General features: G+C 32.2%; 1 protein-coding gene across 7 annotated transcripts in view; it reads left to right on the forward strand.

Annotated features, from left to right (window-relative positions):
* The window catches only part of PIAS2 (protein inhibitor of activated STAT 2), a 136,886-nt gene that overhangs the window by 91,035 nt on the left and 28,144 nt on the right, over window positions 1-17,707 (forward strand). For all 7 annotated transcript variants that reach the window (XR_004230861.1, XM_031945981.1, XM_031945982.1 and 4 more), the window contains exons 4-9: window positions 5,146-5,196; window positions 5,309-5,399; window positions 9,360-9,494; window positions 12,377-12,482; window positions 14,202-14,275; window positions 17,518-17,678. Coding sequence is in view for 6 of the 7 variants with exons in the window: in XM_031945981.1 (XP_031801841.1) it covers window positions 5,146-5,196; window positions 5,309-5,399; window positions 9,360-9,494; window positions 12,377-12,482; window positions 14,202-14,275; window positions 17,518-17,678 (618 nt within the window). In the remaining variant the exon portion in view is untranslated. The remainder of the gene's footprint in view (window positions 1-5,145; window positions 5,197-5,308; window positions 5,400-9,359; window positions 9,495-12,376; window positions 12,483-14,201; window positions 14,276-17,517; window positions 17,679-17,707) is intronic.

Below are 17,707 nucleotides of genomic sequence, written 5' to 3' on the forward strand. Positions count from 1 at the left end.
CATTTGTTATTCATTCATTCACTCATTTATTTAATACTAATAGCTTTTTATTTTTCAAAATATATGCAAAGATAGTTCTCAATATCCACCCTTGCAAAATCTTGCATCCAAACTTTTCTCTTTCTTTCTTTTCTTCCCCCTTTCCCCCTGCCCTCTTAGACAGCAAGCAATCCAGTTTAGATTAAACATTTGCAATTCTTCTAAACATGTTAATACATTTATCATGTTGCACAAGAAAAATCAAATCAAAACGGAAAAAATGATAAAGAAAAAAGCAAGCAAACAACAACAAAAAAGGGTGAAAATACTATGTTGTGATCCACATTCAGTCCTTATGGTCTTCTTTCTGAATGAAGATGGATCCACAAGTCTATTGGAATCGGCTTGAATTACCTCATTGTTGAAAAGATTCAAGTTGATCATCATATAATCTTCTTGTTGCCATATACAAAGTTGTTCCGGTTCTACTCACTTTACTTAGCATCAGTAAATCTCTCCAGGCCTTTCTGAAATCATCCTGCTGATCATTTCTTAAAGAACAATAATATTCCATTACATTCATATCCCTTAACTTTTTCAGTCATTCTTCAACTGATGGGCATCCACTCAGTTTCCATTTTCTTGCCACTACAAAAAGGGCTGCCACAAACATTTTTGCACATGTGGGTTCTTTTCCCTCCTTTATGATCCTTTTGAGAGATAAGCCCAGTTAGAGACACTGCTAGATCAAAGGGTATACATAGTCTGATAACCTTTTGGGCATAAGGTAGCTAAGAATCCTTAGTAAGCGTAAGTTTTGAGTATGTTGGTTTTAATGATTATAGACCATTACTGAAATGGACAGTAAAGGGGAATAGTAGGAGAGCTTGAGACCAAAGTGTGGAGAATTTTGAATTCCTGGCTTAATAGGAAGAAACCTTCTTAAAAGCAGTGACATTTTGTCTGTCTTTCTATTCCCATTGCTTGATTCAATGCTGAGTTAATAGATGCTTGATAAATACTTGTTAATTTGAAGTTTGGATTTTATTTTGTGTCATTTGGATGTTGTTCTCCAAGTAGTGCAATTTCATACACAATGTAGTGTTTTGGGATAATTGTTCCGTTACCCTCCAAAGACCTATTCTGTTGATCCATCTTGATATGGATCAGTGCCGTAACAGTTCAGTGCAAGCTGAACAGGTATGTAACATCACAGTCATGGACTGCACATTTATTATCTGAGGATTTACTGAATTTGGTGAGGCTCATTACCAGAATGTTGTTCACAAATAATAAGAATATGTTGGTTGTTGCTAGATGTGAAGAGTGCTTGCTTAAATTAAGATATTTAAATTTGGTGATAGAACCTCCTACAATAATATAAAAGTAACTGATGTGTAGAAGTAATCTGGCTGTAATGATTAGTTAAAGGAAGGAGAAGCCTGAGATAGGGAATTGTATAGAGACTTAAATTAATCTAAGTTATAAGGGATCTGTCTTATTTTTCAAGATAAAAGTGATTTTTTAAAATGATTAAAAAAAAAAAACCATAAAAATACTTACATTTCCCAAATGATTTTCCATTCTATTTACACTAGTCCAAGCAAATCTTCTTCATTCAAAGGTTTATAGTCTTTGGGTACTTGAGCTTTCCCCTTTTTTGTATTCTTTCAGCTCATTTCATTTTTGCTTAACATATCTGAGCTAGGACAAGAGGGTGAACCTAACAACAGTTCACTTGGCTTCCCTGATAGCAGCTTTGTAGTTGCCTTGTATAGGAAGTGCAGTATTTGCAGTGTTATAAAGATTTGTGAAATTAATACGCACTTTGCCTGGAATATGGTTGATAGGAATTCTCTTAGGGATTCATTGGGCATACTACTTGGTACATATGAATGGGACAGATTAATTTTCAGAACACCTCAACAAGTTTTAGGCAGTTTGTATGTGCAAAATTAAGTCCCCCTTCCTCTACCCAAATCTGAAACTAAGATGTAGCATTTCTGAGAATTAAAAAATAAACCTATCTATATTTATTGTAAAGTCTGATTAAAATCAGGGTTCAATATAGAAAGCTACTCTCATTGCATCAAAAGAAGTGAGATTTCAGTTTTTAAAGTTAGCCCATAGGACCTGGGTGACTCCCTAAGTGTAGCAGAATTTCTTTTTCCTTCCTTTCTCTAATCCAGCACACAGGTTTCAGTTTCACAGTTACATTTTAGAATTCGGGGGGGGGGGGGTAGGTCTTGTAGACTCCTCTACAACTGAAAGAATATTACAAGTGTCCTTCATTTTGGTCAGTTTCATTCAGGTCAAGAACCTAACAACAATCTCTTAAGATTTTCATGTCATGATTCTTCTTTAGTCTTCAAATCCCCTACTTGCCTGATCCTTGGGTTTAGGGTGCTTCTGGCTAATCTATCTAGTTTTTACTCTTAATCCCAGGTCTGGCTACAGCCTGGAGCTTCCCTTTCATCTTGGAAAAGTTAGGTTCTTTACTAAAAGATTGTGCCTTCAATATAATTCTTCTTGACTTTTGGTCTGGTTTAATGTTCCCTAAGAAAATTCTTTTCAAAGTAAACTTTTGTATCTGATCTCTGCCTGAGCAGTCTGGTTGTTTTATAAGCTGTTTTACGGATCTCTAAAGGTCTTGTTACTAAGGACCAACTTCTCATCTTTCTCTTTCTCCTCACATAGTCATATGCCTTTATTTTTCTGACAGGCTCTTCTCAACTCTTCTCATAGAACCATCTGACCAAGATGAAGGTCTGTCTTCCTCCTGTTTAATTCACTTTTTCACACTTGTCATTCAGGGTTTTATAAATACTTAGATTTTAAAAGTAATCTTCCTAAGGGAACCTTCTAAGGCTTTATTTTGTGACCATTGAAAATATGTAAGACTTACGTACATTTTAAACACAGAAACCTTGAGACCCTGGTGTAGAAATTCCCTTATTGGTCATAATCCCTTTTTGTTCAGTGGAGAATTTTTGCCCCATAAAGGAAAATGGTGAGATTTTCATAGCTTTTGTTTTATTTTGGGCAATTTTTAAGTGTATTTTAAAATTAAACAACAATTTATTTTGCAAGGATAGCCAAGTGTGAGAGATTTTTATACTTCTAATAACTAAGAATAAGCAAAGAATAAACAAAACAATTCAGATTCAATCCTATTTAATTCTTTCTTTGATTGTACCTGAATATTAATCTCTAAATGAAGAACTTTTGTTTTAATTTTTATTTTTAAATCATGGATTCCTTTGACACTCTGGTGAGGCCTATGGAGTCTTAGAATAATATTTTTGAATGCATAACAAAATCTGCATGATAAACAAAGAAAACCAATTATATTGAAATTGGTTTTTTCTTTTCTTTTTGTGTGGCTTTTTTTTTTTTTTTTTTTTTTTTTAAACAATTTATGGACTCCAGGTCGAGAACTCCTTAGTTTGAGAGATTTCATCAGCTTCTTAGAACTGTTGTGGTAGGAAGCAAATAAATGACTTCACTTTGTAAATTGAAGTAGTTTAGGAAACTTTTCTTGAGGATTTGGCTAAAATCTTTCCTTTTGTAAGAAACTTTCCTTCTTAATATTCATGTCCTTCCTCTGAAATTATTTCCAATTTTATCTTGTGAATAGCTTGTTTTTATATATTTGTGCATTGTCTCCTTTCCACATTACATTGTAAACTCCTTGAGGACTGGAGCTTGTTGCCCTTTTTTGTATGTGCTGGGCTTAACATGTATCTAGCAGGTATTAACCATTTAATAAAATCTGTACTTGACTTGAATAGAAATGGAAATAAAACCCCAAATGTTACCTAATAGTGACCTTAAAAATTATGTTTTAAAAAAAATTCTTGGTTTTATCAGTGTTAAGAATAAGCTTTTTCTTTTATTACTATTATTTCCTTGATTATGTATGATATATAGGTAATGTCAGCATGGTTTTTTTCTTGGTAAAATTTCAATAAGTGATTTAACAGGAACACATAAGATAAAATTGAAATATGACTTATTTTGCCCTAGAACTCCCATTATTATTAGAAAAACAAGAATTAATGCACTACATAAATGAAAAGCTATGCAAAGCAGTGTGTCATTAAGATCTTGTATGGTTTTGAAAAGAAAAAAAATTGAAAAAACAGAAAAATAAAAAAAATTATCATGTGCACAGCAGAATATAAGGATTCAAACTGTGTAACAATAAATTTCCATTTCAAGAAAACAATATATTGTATTCAGAACTGTCAAAATTTTCTTTGCTTCCTTTCTTTTGTTCTCTGCTGTGCATCTTTCACTTTATTATTTTTTTTATCTTCTTTGCATCTCTTACTGAGGTGTATAGTTCAGTACCTAAGGTATCAAACTATAAAAAACAATAGTTATGAGTGGTCAGGAAAGGAAGATAGCAGTGTTGACATTACATAAGTATTGAATAGGGAATATTTCAATAATCAAGTAGGCATTATGTGGGCAAAAATATGAAGGTGGGAAATACTTATATGGGTTTTTGGGGGAAGAGGTGTCAAGAAGACTCACTTGAATGGAAAGGGGAAGCCACTTAAGATTTCTGAGTGAAAGATAAATATGAATTTGTAGAGGATCTAGTATGACAGAAGTTGTGGCCTAGGAGTTTCATTCTTGAGGGTTGGCTATTACATCAGGCTTCTGCATTTATTTGACCACATAATTTAAGATGAAACAAGTTGGGCATTATCCACAGATCTTTGACTTTTGGGATTTTCCAAAAATGATGATGGATTTATTTTGATAAATATACATTGTCATAAACAGTTAGTTGTCTATGAACCAACAACGTGGCTTTTTTTTTTCTTTTTTTTTTTTTAAATTAAAAATTTTTTTTTTCCATTAATGTATTCACGGGCTATGGAGCAAATGGCTATTTTGGAAATTCTAAATAGAAATTTTTAGGGATCTAAGGGCTTTCTTTGAATATTGATCACACTTAAATGTCCTTGAGTATCCACTGTTGTAATTAAAACATCTTGCAGATTTCCAAGTAAATGAACATGTTGTTATTATGGAGTAGTTATGTATTATTTGGCTAATGAGACTGTGAGAGGGGATGAAAATGTCATTGAAATATAACAAATATTCTGTGGAAAAAAACCAACTCCTTTAACCAAGGTTCTTTCTTTCCAACAGGGATTTTTTGCCAGGTGGTAGAAGAGATTATACTGTTCAAGTACAACTAAGGTGATTTTGATATTGTTAAATCAATATTTTTACACTGGATGAAGCATCATTTTGCAAGTCTGTTTTAAATGTTTGATTACATTTTTAAAGAATGATTTCTCTTTGAATACAGATTGTGCCTAGCAGAAACTAGCTGTCCTCAAGAGGATAATTATCCTAATAGTCTGTGCATAAAAGTAAATGGGAAGCTGTTTCCTTTGCCCGTAAGTTGGAGTATTCAGATTCCTGTTTTGTTTCTTTGTTTCTTAAATTTATGGAATGGATGTTAAAATAAATATATGTGATTAGATGGAATATATGACAATATGGGCAGAAATTATGGAATAGGTTTAAGCAGCAATTCAGTGGGAAATCTGATCTGGATGACCATGAAGGAAATTAATATTCATAACATCATATAGAATCAAAAAAGCTGTTTGGTATACAAATTTTTCTTGCAGAAGTTGTAATTGCAAATGTAACTATAAGCATTTATACATGCTGATTTGTGAAATGTCTTCTTGAATTTTGAATTAAAGTGAACTTCACTTGTAGAAATTAGAGATTATGCGAATATAGATAATATTTTTTTCTTAAAATCAGATTTTTCTAAATCTTAGTACTTAACATTATTATTTTAGGATACCTTTTTATCTTTTTCCTTTCAAATAGCTTGCTTTAACCCTACAGATATGGTTGTTTTTTTTAGTCAGTGTAGCATTTTATTTTTATGGTATTTAGAAATTAATTACATTATCTTATGCTATCCTATCTCATTTATATGTGAATTTTATTCCCCAAAGTCTTTTATGGACACATTCTTATCCATATGTGACATTTATTTCCAAACATAATAAATCTTTATCTGTGTGTGTTTGGTGGGTTTTGCTACCTATAAAATAGATAAAATGATATTGAAAATTCATTATACTGTTCCTAAATCAAATATTTTGTTCATTTAGTGAGGAAATATTGATCAGGTCTATATACTGTGATACATGTGGCATACACATAAAACATTGGGAGAGATAAAGAAAATGAAGAAATGATCGTTCTCTGAGTTTGTAATCTGTAGTCTGGAACGTAATATAGTTAAATATAGTACAAATTGGAATATGATATATGCCTCAGAGGAATACAAAATACATGAAATTATGTTTAAAGGTAGAGTGGTTTTTCAAGGAAGGCTTCATTGGATAGTTTGATATGTGAGTTGATCTTTGAAGTATTTGTTGATACTTTTACTTTTATCTTTTCCTCATTTGTTTCTCCTTTCCTTTTCTACCATCTTCAATGAACATTCTTCCCAGTTATTAGTAGTTAGTCTGAAGGCTTCAGTAACTCTTGTGTTAAGCCCATGAAAATAGATAAATTTCTTTCTCAGAGGCCTTTTAGTTATAAAATAGTATAGTTCCTTAATGAGGGCTCCCACAGGCTTCATATTTGGCTAGGAGCTGACTATAGGCTGGTCCAAAGTGCTGTTCATTGCTTCAATGAAAAACACATTGCATAAAAAGGTAGAAGAATTCTTATTGTTAGATATGTGTTGTAATGCCTCAAATTCAAACAATAAAAGCTTAAATAACATACATTTTAGAGACTACAATCTTCATAACAGAGTAAAACCTCCCTTCCCTTTCTACCCACCACTCAGTCACTATCAGAAAGTCAAGGCAAAGAAGAGGAACCAATTAGCATATGTTCTTACGTGCTTGTAGGAGACTAGGGTTGGGAATTGGTGGGCAATGATTTGTGCCAGTCTCATAACTATAAAACTTGGTGCACAGAAGAAAAGAAGCTATATTAAAAAAAATTATTTAGAGCTTAAATATTTATTATCATTCCCTCTTTAACTCATTCCCTGTGTAAGATTTCAGAATTATAGACCCTCCTCTTTCTCTCATCCCCTCATCATATACTGTAATTACTATTTTTACCTTTTCCCACAAGCTTTTGCTTTTTAGTCACCTCATACTCAGTTCTACCCCACTTTTTTGAACTACCCAATTACTAATGACAATCTTAGATAGATGGTTTACATTTCCATGTATAAAACAATTTGTTCTTATTGAGTTCCTTGAAATTAATCTTTGATGTTGGCCCTTATATGTCAAATTTTATATTAAGTTTAGGTTTGTTTGCAACAAAATCCTAAAAATCTGATAGTTCATCGAATGTCCATTTTTTCAATGTTAGACTTAATTTTGCTAGATATATATATATAGCGAAGACAATTAGGGAAGTGACTTGCTTAGGATCACACAGTTAGGAAGTGTCTGAGGTCACATTTGAACTCAGATCCTTCTTGACTTCAGGGCTGGTGTCCTATCCGCTGCACTGCCTTGCTGCTCCTGCTGGCTATATTTTCAACCACAATCCTTTTTCTTTAGATTGTTGATTTGTATTGCTCTTGAACCTATGGTCTTTTATTGTAACTGCTGATGGGTCATATATATATGATTCTCATTGTATCTTTGCATATTTGAATTTTTATTTTTTAAATTAAAAAAAGTTGATGCTTGTAAAAAAATTTCCCAGTGATGTGAAGTTTTTGAAATTTAGCAATGATATTCCTGTAGGATTTCCTTGTAGGATCTCTTTCAGATAGTGGTAGTGTATTATTATTAATTTTTTTATATATATCTTTCACCTTGCCCGGTTCTAATTTTCAAAAAATCATTATATTAAGACTCAGGATCTCCTTTTTCTATTTGGTTGACTTCATCTTTTGTAATCCTTTTTTTGGTCGGATTTTTAAATTTTTTTTTTCCCTCAACTTCATTTGATTTTTAAATTTTTTTTTGACTTCTACAAATTCTTTCTGGGTAGGTAACCATTTAATGTTACTCTTTGGGGCTTGTTAATGTAATCACTTCTGGTACTGGGATGGAAGAGGGATGGTGCCTCTGACTTCTCTTCAATTTTCCCCTCTTGCCTAGAACCCAAAACCAAGAATTTTGTTCTCCTGTAAATAAATGCCTATAGCCAGCTGTCCCTCTCTTTCTGCTTTCCCGAGGGTGTTAAGTTCCTTCTTGCCCCCAAGGCTGCATCTGTGCAGCACAGCTGGGTTTAGCATTCTTTATTGGCAGAGATTCACTCTGTCCTGGGACTCTTTCTGGGAAGTGAAAGTTCTGGAGGTTGGAGCTAGCTTTCAGGTGTTTACACTTCACACCTGGGGTCTTTTCCTAGAATCTTTTGTTGTCCCTGAATGCTCTTTGTTCTGCCCGAATTCTTATTTGTTTTTCACCAGTTAACATTTGCCCTGTGGTGAAACTTTAGTTTGTATGGGAAATTTGGAGAGCTTGGAATTCTTCTGACATACTCCATCCTCCCAGAATCCTCTCTCAGCTAGCTTCTTTCAAACAAGTTCTTCCCCTACACTGCCCTTCCCCCTCAAACATTGCTATTTTGGATTCTTTCAATGAACATAGGATTCAGAAGTTATGCCCTTGATTTCTCTCTTAAGCAGGAAGCTTCCTAGACTTTTTCTATAAGGCTATTTCCCATTTCACTAACTCAGACAAAGTTAAGTTCTTGAATTGTCAATACATTTTGATGACGATAGCTTGAAGTATTTGGATGAAGTTACACACCTATTAGAAGGAAGGAGATTTTTTTTTTTCCTCATTATTAAAAGCTAAAATGTCCTGAATTGGCTTGGGAGGGGAGGCACAACAGAAACCCAGTTTTTTGTTTTTTTTAAAAGCCTTAATAGTATGTGGCTAAATTTTATGGCTTTACATAAAATTTATAAGATAAACCACATCCAGTGATATGTTTTTTACCTGTTTGTCATTTCCTATCCAATACTCAAAAGAAAAATGTGATCCTTCCTTTTCTTTATATACATGTAATAAATAGCAGCTCTCTATGGTTATTTCCATTTAAATATCCTGTTCATTTTCTTTCATATTTACCTGTCACATTTTCAACATTAAGTCAGTTAAATTATATTTAAAATGAGAGCCATGAAAGAACAGGGGTATATATAGGAAAGAGTGGTGATATAATCTCTAATTTCTCTCCTATTTTTGCATTTCATTTTGAACCAGGAATTTATAAATTTTAGCCATTCATTTTTGTTAGCTAATAAGGACTTTGTAGCATACTTTAATAATTAGAAAAGGATGCTTTCCTCTCCCTCCCCTCGAGAATCCAATTTATTTATTTGTTTATTATTTCAGGGATATGCACCACCTCCAAAAAATGGAATTGAACAGAAACGCCAAGGACGCCCTTTAAATATTACATCTCTAGTTAGGTTATCCTCTGCTGTGCCAAACCAGATTTCTATTTCCTGGGCATCTGAAATTGGAAAGGTAAAGTTTTCCTTTGTTTATCCAAACCTGCGAGTTTTTTGGTGTAGGGTAGCAGTTCTCAAACTTCTTGGACGCAGGATCCTTTAAAAAAAGAGAGTAAATTAATTACATGCTAAGATAATAGCATTTTTAATGAAAAAGAACTATTTCCTCTCTTGTCTCCTTTCCCTCCCCCATGGCGAGAATGGCATTGTTTTACATATTTTTGTAAATCTCTTTTAATGTCTGACTTGAAGACAGCTTGTTTCTCAATCTGCTTCTGCATTTACTCTGTTATAATATTATTATGTTTGGAAAATGTGAAAAAAAAATGACTTCACACAGATAAGTATTTGGAAAAAGGAAGAGTGTCTTAATAAGTTACTTAATATCTCTTAGTATTATTATGAAACCAGTTTTGACCTTGAAGGATTGTAAAAGGGTTTCAGAGACACTAGGGCATGTGGTGGCCTACACTTTAGGAAGCATTGTCATAAGAGATTTTTGATATTGAAAACTATCTACTAATCAGATCTGCAGCTTTCAGTTTTAGCCTACATTACTGAGAGATTAGATGATTTGTCCAGGGTCACATAGCCTAGTATGTTTCTTTGATGACATTTGAACCCATAAATTCCTGATGTGGTGTTTTCTGACTAAGGCTGACCTTTTGTCCAATAAATATACTATATTGCTAACTATGAGAGTCAGCATGATAGAGAATAACTAACCATGTGGTCACTTATTTTTCTGTTCTCAGAGGTAACATTTTTTGACTGTCTGACTATTTTGCTGAGAAAAAATTATATTCATTTTTGATATTCTTTAAATAACATGGTTTATAAAGATGGTATTTTAAAAATATCAAACAGTAGCTAATAAATAGAAAGCTTTTGCAGGAACTATTATATTTTTATGAAAAATATCAAAGTTTTAAAAAAAAAGATAAATTGGCTCTTGTGGGGAAATCACAATTAAAAGGTATTTAGAAATACTTGTTTTTGTCACTTCTTTATACTACCAAAAATCTGGAACATTTAAATTATGATATTGGAGGATATCATTTGAGAGTATGTTTACCCAGAATACCATTCTTTGTAGTAGAAACTGATTAAATGTGCTGATTCTTTACTATCCTAGCATATATTACAATCATAGCCTCGTTTTCTTGAAACTTGATGTTTAGAATTTTCATTTTAGAATTAACTTAAATAATACTATGCTGTCTGAACCTGGGGTGAGACAAAAAGAATGACGTTCTTTATAGATGGAGGAATTGTGACATCATTGTTGAAGATTCTTCTTCCCTCTCCTTCCCCCTCATATGACTATCAAAATTGAAAATAGAAGAATATACTGTTAGTACTTAATCATTATACTTTTAGAATATCATATATGTTCCAAACGATACATTCACTATTTCCCTTCATTTCCATTTATAAGTTTCTAGTCTATAAGTTTCTAGTCTTGCTCATTTATGAGCATTACTCATAAATAAGGCCATGCCTTCAATACTGATCATGAAAATTAATGCTTTGAATGAACCAATCAAATGGTCAGTTTATTTTAAAAAAATTCTTTTGAACTAATGTGAACATTCATCAGCAAACATTTCAAGATAGTGTTTTTATACAATCATATTTTCTCTCAACTATTAAGCATTGTTAAATAATAAAGATTTTCTTTATTCAAAACTTCAGCATCAAGTAAGATGAGCGTATTTATATGAAACCCTGAATCAGAATGATGAGCAGCTTATTTTTCTTTTTAAACATATACTAAAGCTAACATATTCTAAATTAAAGTTATTTAATACTTAATACTTTCTTTGCAAAAAAATAAAAAGACCTAACTGCATAAAATAAAATTTTTGAAAAGGTTTACAAATTGTGTAGATGATTGTAGACAGTTTTGTAATGGAATCAAAGTATTGCTTGATCTTTATTATTTAACCTTTGTGAGAACTTGTCTGTCTTTTTTGTTTGTTATGGTATCAGTGGATTTTTTTTTATGTAATAATGCATGTTGTTATAGACATATATAAGATATCCCCCAAAACTACAACTTTTGGCATACTTTGTGTATATAACAGTTGGTTTTTGAAAGAAAAATCAACTCTGCTGTTTATCATTTATGCATATTTACATGCTGTCTTTTCACAGCCTCTATGATTGAGAATTCCCTATGCAGACCTCAGAATAATCAAATTCTACCCAGTTATGTTTTGGTGCCGAGTTATATTCTTTGTGCTTGAACCTCTGTTTGGTCTAACACCTTTTTTTCCCCAAAGAGAAAAATTATTTATCATTTCGTGCCTCTTGAGGAATCCAAGATCAAGATTAGTTAAATGCTGTGCCTTTGGACATATAGCAGATAGTCATTATAGTCAGAATTATAACTTGGAATTCTGGACTTGTGTTAGTGTTTACCATAAGTGTCAAATGTGTGACCCAGAGATAAATGCAATCTTCAGTTCTTCTGAGTGCTACCTGAACCTGATCAAAATTGTAATTGAGATATCTTTAGCAAAATATATAAAAAACAAATAATAAAACATCAATAATGTTACATTTTAAAATTAAAGCATTATGTGGCCTACAAGAATCATTATGTGTGGATTATGATTCCCATTTAGATCATATTGAATTTCTCTACACCAAGTTGAGTTCATGAATATCTTAACAATTGAATATTATGCATCTCTAATTTGTACTGAAATATCTCAGTTCATCTAAGTTTTCTTTTTCCTTTTAGTCTTTTTTTCTCTCTCTCTCTCTCTCTCTCTCTCTTTTTTTTTTTTTTTTTTTGTCTTGAGTTGTTACAGCTTCATGGAAAAATGATTTTAAACATGTAACAATGAAACTTTTCTTTCTCATCTTTAACTAAGATTTTTATTTTTGTAGAATTACTCCATGTCTGTATATCTTGTACGACAGCTGACATCCGCCATGCTGTTACAGAGATTAAAAATGAAAGGTATTCGAAATCCTGATCATTCCAGAGCATTAAGTAAGTAATGTATATGAAACTGAGTATATGAAACATTTGTGAGGAAATTTTTTTTTTTGCTGTGTTTGTGTGATGGTGTTTGAATTTATAGTAAGAAGACCAGGATTGGAATCTTGACTTCACTATTCATTCAACACATGTGACCCCTAGCTTTTCTTATCTCTAAAAATGAAATTTGACTAGGTGGTCTATCAGTTCCTTTATAGGTCTTAATCCTGTGAAGCACAGCAATGTTAAGGTAATATTGTAGGAATTCTTCCACAGTAACTTATTCATTATAAAATTTGTATTAATGCTGGCTCACTAATCTCAGGTTCTAGCTGAAGAAAAATTAGGGATCAGCCTTTGACCTGTTTTGATGAAGGCCTGTTGTAATGTTCATTTTGACTCTTGATTATTCATCATTTTTGAATTAACAGTCCTGTAAGTAGCAACTTATTATGTATGACTCTCCAGTGAATAACTGACAGGTTGTTCTTTCTATGCAAGCAAGTAACTTTCCTATTAAATGTATGTTCATCAGTAAATAAAAAGATTTGCTTCTTATTACATAGAAATTGTTAATTAAAATTGCTCTCATGATGATAGTGTTAGGCTGAAATAATTTCATCTCCCATTAGTATTATAGATTAATATAGTACACAGAAATATGTTTGTTTTTTAAGCAGCCATTTTAATGGTGCCAATTATTTGATATATGCCAATATAACTCAAATAATATTGTTATTTGATTGTTATTAGAGATTACTACTAGCCAATGTTTACAAATGAGCATTGTTACAGAGATTAGTTTTTCTTTTCTAATGGAGGGTTCTCTTCTCTCTTCTCCTTCCCCCCCCCCCCAAAAAAAAAAATAAAACAAAAAAAAAACCCTCTTGATTTGATTAGAATTGTGGATTAGACCAATGTGGGGAGAAGGCTCTGTGATGTGAAAACAGAATCTTGTAGGGTAGAGTGCTGTGAGGTCAGCCAGACAGGATGCCATTTCTTTGATTTTAACTTCATTGCAGTGTTGACTTTCTTACCCATCTGAGTATGCTCAGTTCTCTGAAGAACAGAAAAATATATTCTCAATTTGTTCCTTCCCTGCCCAGCTGTTTGGGATCTAGCTATTTTTGAAGGTAATAATCTTAAGTAGAGAAACACTAGGGTTTCAATGAATTATGAACCTAAGTTGAGTAAAAAGGAACTGTGTTTTTATTTGGTATTCCTTGGATATTTGGAGGGAAAATGATGTCATTTAATGAAAATAGTTTTCTTTATACTAGCTTAAATAGAAAATAACTATTTTCATATCTGTCTTTGTACCTTTCCACCTTAAGTGCCTCTTCCTTTGAGGAAATTTAATAAGCTTAGGATTCTAGTATACAATTTAGCTCAACATAAGGAAATAGTAAAGGCAGTTTCAAGCATATTTATATAAGAAAAGGATCATTCCTGACATCTGCTCATTTCTATTTTGTCTCATAGCTTGTGACCTACAGCATCTTAAAAGGCTTATGTATTTCAATGTTTTAAGGGACTTGAATTTTAACTTATTAAAAAAACAAGGTGTTTGAAAAGCTAACACTGGAGTTGTGACTGACATAAAAACAGTATCACACACCAAGCATTTCTTTTAGTTGTCTTTTTACCTTTTGGCAGTATTTGGAAGTTTCTGTTTATATACGGAGGCAGTCTGTGCCTGGATAACATTGGTACTCTTTTGTGTTTTTCAAGTTAAAGAAAAGCTCACTGCAGATCCTGACAGTGAAATTGCTACAACCAGTCTCCGTGTGTCACTGATGTGTCCTGTAAGTGAAACCAAAAATTATTCTGAAAGCGTTTATTTTGGCATCCATCTATTGCACCATGTGATTATAACCACTAACTTTCTTAAGATGTAGCCGTACTCTACAATGACATCTTACCCTTTGATAGAAAGCTGTAACTACCAATTTTCTAGGCTGCTTTGATTCTCCATTTTCACTATATATATATATTTTTTTTAAACATTTATTTTTATATTTCAATTACTAAGCCTCCCGCACACCCATATTTGGGGCAAAACAAACCAACAAAAAATTTTCTCCCCTATATGCAAAGTCGGGCAAAAAAAAATTTCCACATTGTGTCTATTCTGTATTTTAAATCTAACTCTGTCAGGGTGAGTAATATAGTTCACATTTTTCTGGAGTTGTAATTGGTCATTACAGTGATCAGAGTTTGTAACTCTCAAAATTTAGCACCATTTTTTCATGGAATTTCCACTTTAGCAAAAGCATGATATGTTTACATTGATATAATTTTTTTTATTTATCATAGATTACACAAGGCATTAATATAAAATAAGAGCATTTTGGTACTTGACAAATTATTAGTTAAGAAATCTTTTCTTTCAATTTCAATAGAGACTGAATGTGGATCCAAGCATAGTATATTTTCATCATTTGCTTTTTTTTCCCTTACTAATATGGAAATACATGTTTAACATGATTGTATATGTATAACCTATATCAAATTGCTTGCTATCTTTGGGAATGAGGAAATAAAGAAGTGAGGGAAAGAAAAATTTGGAACTCAAAATCTTAGAAAAATGAATGTTGAAAATTATCTTTAAATGTAATTGAAAAACAAAATACTATTGAAATTAAAAAAGGAAAAAAGCATGTAGGAAACAAAGAAAGACAAAGTTCATGGTAATATATATAAGTTGTGGAAACCATTCTTTAAATCCTTTCCTTTTCAACCTCAAGTAGACGTAGGGCTGTGACACAATCTAGAGGGAAGTGTCCTTTTCTCTCTTAACAAAGGATTTACATATTGATCCCAGGAATATTCCCTTTAAATTTTTTTAAGGGAATGATTAAAGAAGGAATTGAGACGTTATAGTTGAATAATAGGAACTGTTGCTTTGTAAAGTTAACCCCAAACTATATTTTAATATATTATAACCTTCTTTCTCATTTAAAATTTCTAGAAATGAATTCCTCAAATTGTCTTACAATATAGATATGCAAGAGTGTGTAGTTATTTGTCTAAGTTACAAGTGCTTGAGTATAGAATGTTAAATTAATAAAATTGTTTCTGGCTGACTTATGCATACAATGCAAAAAAAGAAAGAAAAATCTACTGTCCCCTCTACTGTAAGAGAGGAGAGTAATGCAATCGTAAACTATTTATTTAGGGGTATGCAGCACTTACCTTACATAATTATACTTTGCTGGAGTTAATATCTAAATGAAATGAGGGTAGCCAAACTTAGTATATAAGGTAATAGTGACCCCAGAGAATTTTGTATAGGGTGGAATTTTAAAAGAATGATCTGTTAATGTTTTTTACATAAATGTTTATAGCTGTCTTTCATTTTTATGTCACCAAATTTCCCAGTGTATCCTTCCCTTTTACCTTGTTCCCTAGCCCCTCCTAAAAGGCTATTCCTTATAACATAGAGTTTTTTTAAAAGGTGGGGAGTTCACCTTAAATAACAAATGATAAAAAGTCTGACATGTAAAACACCTTGTTTTATATCCATAACCCTTTATTTCTGCCCCCCCCCAAAAAAAAAAAAAAAAGTTGGGGTAGATAATATTTATTGAGACCAAACTTGGAACTTAAATTTTTATGTTCAGTTTTGTGACATATTAATAGTATAATAATAGATGACTACATAGTGCTTGAAGGTTTGCAAAATATTTTATGTGGATTATCTCACCAAGAACAATTGTTATATGAATAGCAAAGTTTGCTGTAAGAAACTGTATAACAGTACTAAGAAATGCCAATATTAAAATCGCTAGTAATTATTGATTCAGTTCACTATTCAAATCCTACCATGTGGGTTGTGCAGGATATAGTTGGAACCCTCAAGGAGCAATTTAAGACAACCTAGGATGGGAGGTAAGATCATATATGTATCAATAGCTTGACATTTTTTAGGGGATCCAGTTTTTTCTGTGCCAACAGTTCTGTGGGAGATGTTATTAATAATGGCGCTACTATATAGATGAGGAAATTTAGAAAGGTTATTAGTAATTTGCTTAGCACACCCAGCTGATAGGGGTCAAAGCTAGGATTTGAATCCTTGTTTCTTCCAGCTCCAAATCTAGTGCTCTTCCTAGCAAACCTTTTTTTTTTTTTTTTTTTTTTTTTTTTTTTAATATAAAACATTTTTATTAACAGCCATAAAACATCAGTGAATCAACTTGTATGTATGCAGTAGAGAAAAGACTAATTTTGGAGTCATGAAAGATGAGTGACAAATGTGTCTTGAACTGCCATTATATTTAGCTTTGACTCCTTCATTTTTTTGTTTTCATTTATAATAAGCAGGTTAGTGTGTATCTTCACTTATGGTGATTTATTGCTCTTTGGGTAGAGCTCTTGTAATGATGGTTAATAAAATGTTTATGAATGAAAACCCTATGTGAACATCCTGTCACTGTTACTTAGGAAACAAAACAAACTTGATAATTTCCTGAAGGCTATTTTGCATTTTTTCCTCTTTGTGGCTTACTAGGGGCACAGATTTAATGAGCTTCTTGGAACCTGAAGTCCCTAAACTTGTTCTTAACATATCTTGATTATATTGATATTTCAACATTTTTGGATTCCTTTGTAATTGCTGAATTTAAAAAGAGTATTCTGAGAAGGGGCCATAGACTTTGCCACACTGTCAAAATGTTCTTATTTTTAAAAAAAGGACAGCCTTCTTTGATTGCTATTTATTTTATTTTACTCACTCAGTTTTAGTGCTTACCACCGCATTAAGTAGCATGCTAGTAGTTTGACATTTTTGGGGTTGGGATGGGGTGGTTTCAGTATAGTCCCAATTATATCTTACCAAATAAGTAGATAATTTTCTCAATTTGTTTATTTTGGGTAAATTTGTATTGCAGTTTATTAGGATGGTAAACTTGGCAAAATCCTATCATATATTGCTTTGCTTGAAACAAAAATTTTAATTAATGTAATTGGATTTCTTTTATAACTTCCTTTAAAAAAAAAAAACTTTGTGGTTTCTGAAATGTATTTTCCATTTTGTATTACTCTTTAGCTAGGAAAAATGAGGCTGACTATTCCATGTCGTGCTGTGACATGCACACACCTGCAATGTTTTGATGCTGCTCTTTACCTACAAATGAATGAAAAGAAGCCAACCTGGATTTGTCCTGTGTGTGACAAAAAAGCTGCATATGAAAGTCTGATACTAGATGGGTAAGTTTAGTCCTGTCCCTTTACCTTAT

The sequence above is a fragment of the Sarcophilus harrisii genome, chromosome 1, assembly GCF_902635505.1.
Source record: "Sarcophilus harrisii chromosome 1, mSarHar1.11, whole genome shotgun sequence".
NCBI classification, from domain to species: domain Eukaryota; kingdom Metazoa; phylum Chordata; class Mammalia; order Dasyuromorphia; family Dasyuridae; genus Sarcophilus; species Sarcophilus harrisii.